Source organism: Phoenix dactylifera, unplaced genomic scaffold, assembly GCF_009389715.1.
Source record: "Phoenix dactylifera cultivar Barhee BC4 unplaced genomic scaffold, palm_55x_up_171113_PBpolish2nd_filt_p 000563F, whole genome shotgun sequence".
NCBI lineage: Eukaryota > Viridiplantae > Streptophyta > Magnoliopsida > Arecales > Arecaceae > Phoenix > Phoenix dactylifera.
The window spans coordinates 81,639-85,443 of record NW_024067968.1 but is presented as its reverse complement, the minus strand read 5'-3'; the positions used below and the strand labels follow the sequence as shown (position 1 = coordinate 85,443).

The 3,805-nt window shown below is 40.3% G+C and overlaps 1 protein-coding gene across 1 annotated transcript; it reads left to right on the top strand.

The window, feature by feature from the left end:
- The first annotated feature begins 898 nt into the window (after positions 1-898).
- On the top strand, positions 899-3,430 carry LOC120106543 (L-type lectin-domain containing receptor kinase IV.2-like). Its single transcript, XM_039119497.1, has one exon. The coding sequence runs from the start codon at positions 1,270-1,272 to the stop codon at positions 3,274-3,276; it is 2,007 nt and encodes a 668-aa protein (XP_038975425.1). The 5' UTR covers positions 899-1,269; the 3' UTR covers positions 3,277-3,430.
- The last annotated feature ends 375 nt before the right edge of the window (positions 3,431-3,805 follow it).

Below are 3,805 nucleotides of genomic sequence, written 5' to 3'. Positions count from 1 at the left end.
CTTTAGAAATTTACAGGAGTCAATGAAGAAACCAGGGTGCAAAACATTCATGCTTTAGCACCTGGGGTTGAGCTCTCCATCTTCCCAAATGGTTTGTCATGGATATCTATCAGCTGAATTAGGTTTACAGTTACCATAAGTCTTTTCCATTCCAAGTCTTCATGAAAAGATTAGCGTCTTCTGAAAAATTTAAAAAAATCGAAGTTATATTACATAGATTCCAAAGATCGGCAATAGAAGAAAAATTTTTTGAGGGTAGCCTGCTAGATGAGAGAAAAAAGGGAGTAAAATGATAGTTCTCCTTATTCTGCCTAAATCACATTGAATGGTCATATTCTTCGGTTCATTTTCAAGGAATCTAGTTCCAAGGATTAACAATACGCACTTACCTATAGAACAGGTAACAGACTCTTATCATTTAGGGCCTTGGACAGTCCAGCTCTTACCACAAGATCTTTAGCAATTGCCTGAAAAATAGTTACATGCTAAATTACTTGCGGCAGCATTCATCGAAATGAACTATATATAAGGAATAAATGAAGATCTTATCACACTCATTTTCATGAATTATGGAGTCAATGAATGTAATGATCGCCCATTTTGTCAGAGTGTTTTAAAGTGACATTCCTGCGGCGGGCCAAGAGAGACTGACATGTGAAAGTTTGCATTTTTCCATTGTTACATGACAAAAATGAATGGTAATCTTTGAAAGATAGTCCGATTAAAAACCTGATACGAGTTAAAGCTTCTTATAGGTTGGAACTTGTAAAGACTCTTGCCACATTGACACAAGAGACCAAGGTTTGATCCCAACCTCACCCTGATGTCAACCCAGGGTTCTATCCATCCTAGTTCAAAAAGGAAAAGTAAAAATAAAGTTCTTCTATAGTGGAGAAGTTAGCAAGTGGTACAATATCAGCCTTGCATTTAAAATTCAAAAACAAAAATCTGATTCCAGTGTATGAACTGAGGTCTCTTCTTTGGGAAAATAAGTATCATGACATATTTTTAGATCTCTTACGTTTCTTAGCTTTCAGAAATATCAAAGAAAGACCCAGGAGTAGGTTTAGCATTTTCATCCATAAGAACTTGTGTGGCCTTTGTGCAAACAAGTCTTGTCTGCTGCTGCGGTAACCTGAACAATCCTTCAACATTAAATGGGATGTCGATGGATGTACTACCCAAGGACTGCTACTCTTCAATGAGATGTCTACCTCCCATAATTAATTAGCTCCTGCTGTTTGATGGACGCCAAGTTTGAACAGGTCCATGGTTGCACATCATGATATGCGGCCAATAACCACTGAATTGCTCAAAAAGAAAATCCCCATCCTTCTCCAAATGGAGAGAAAACTATCCTTACTTTTGATGGTATATCTGCTTACAGGAATCTCAGCAACCAAATATGATGAATTCACGTACAATGGATTCCAAAGGAGTGACTTGTACCTTGATGGCATAGCAGAGATCACACCCAATGGCCTTCTGAGATTAACCAACACTACAACGAACCAGCAAGGACATGCAATCCACAAAGTGCCACTGCATTTCAAGAACACCTCAGATGGTAATGTTTACTCTTTCTCTACTTGCTTTGTTTTTGCAGTACTCACGGAATATCCAGATGTGAGTGGCCACGGACTTGCATTTGTGCTCTCTCCAACCAGGGGGCTCCCTGGGGCTTTGCCCAAAGAATACCTTGGTCTCTTCAACGCTACCAATAATGGCAAGTCATCAAATCATGTCCTTGCCGTTGAGCTAGACACCATCCAAAATATGGACATTGGAGATATTGACAACAACCATGTCGGAATTGATGTCAATGGATTGAGGTCGAGAAACGCCGCGCCGGCATCATATTTCATTGAGAAAATTGGCAAGTTTAAGAACCTCAGCCTTATAAGCGGGGAACCTATGCAGGTGTGGGTAGATTATAGCAATCCAGAGAAGAAGCTAAATGTAACAATATCCCCCATCAGTGTGCCCAAACCAAGCCATCCATTGCTGTCTTCTTTCATTAATCTCTCCTCGGTAATTTTAGACACCATGTATATTGGCTTCTCTTCTTCTACGGGTTCCATTCTAACATCCCATTATGTTCTGGGTTGGAGCTTTAAGATGAATGGGCAAGCGGATGCCCTCAACCTGTCCAGCCTTCCTTCACTTCCTTTGAAAAAGCATAGAAGAAACCTAACATCTTTGATAATTTGGCTGTCCTTAGGAGTAGTGGTGTTCATAACTATAACCGCCTGCAGTATTGCTTACATAATAAGAAGAAAGGCAAGATATGCTGAGGTTCTTGAAGAGTGGGAGCTAGAAAATAGAACTCATAGATTCTCATATAAAGAACTATTCAAGGCTACCAAAGGCTTTCCCGAGAAAAATCTTTTGGGAGTTGGCGGTTTTGGAAGAGTTTACAAAGGCGAGCTGCCCACCTCTAAAACTGAAATTGCAGTGAAGAGGATTTCTCATGATTCTAAGCAAGGAATGAGGGAGTTTGTTGGGGAGATTGCGAGTAACAGTCAGCTCCGTCACCGCAATTTGGTCCAGCTTCTTGGCTATAGCCGTAGGAAAGGGGAAGTCCTTTTGGTCTATGAGTTCATGCCCAATGGAAGTCTTGACAAGTTCCTCTACGACGCAAACAACCCAACGACACTTGGCTGGAGTCAGAGACTAAAAATTATCAGAGGTGTGGCTTCAGGTTTGCTCTACCTGCATGAAGAGTGGGAGCAGATTGTTGTACACAGAGACATAAAAGCAAGCAATGTCTTGCTGGACGGTGAAATGAATGGAAAGTTGGGAGACTTTGGACTATCAACATTGTATGATCATGGTAGCGATCCCCAAATCACTCGTGTGGTGGGAACTTTCGGTTACATAGCTCCAGAGCTCACTAAAACAGGCAGGGCAACTACGAGCACTGATGTCTTCGCCTTCGGAGTTTTCGTACTTGAGGTTGTCTGTGGAAGGAGGCCAATAATTCAACAAGAATCACAGGAGCTTTATTTGGTGGACTGGGTGTGGAGGAGTTGGAGGAATGGAGTAATTCTAGAGGTTACAGATGCAAGACTGGGAGGTGATTACCATCTGGGGGAAGTGGAAATGATCTTAAAGATTGGATTGCTTTGTTCACATCCTGTGCCTGCAGCAAGACCAACCATGCGCCAAGTGATGCAGTTCTTGGATGGTGATCTTTCGCTGCCGCAAATGCCCAAGGGTGGGACGGGCATCACTATTTCATCACGAGAGCATGCTGAAGAATTAGAAGAATCATAATATCATATCTATTTTGTATATATATGTATTCTCAGCATGAGTATAATTTGGCTCTGCTAGTAGGGATTGTTCGTTGGCCTTGTTAACTTATAAATTGTGAGAAATCGATTTCGATACCGCACCACCGGTAATTAGAATTGTGCTATTTAGACAGCGTTGCCACCGATGGTTAATAATAATAGTTTTTGTTATTTTGTGCGACCCATGCTACTGAGTTAGGTGGCCATAGCCTATTAATATTGGAATTCTGGTATTAGAGTTTTTCTAAAAATTCTTAATATTTTTTTAAAAAAAATTGTTTATTTGTGATTTATTTCTCAGTCATTATTTTGTGTTTTAATTAAACATCTGGAATGCTTTGACCCCACTCTAGGATATTATGTTGCTTACTAGGCTAGTGTAGCTCATCATCCTATTTTCTTTATTTTTTAAAACCAAATGCATAGACAGATGATCATTCGGGACTTGGGGAGTCCGTTAGATTTTCTAAGATTCTTTCAATTATTAGCATTTTAGTTAGACTGGTTAG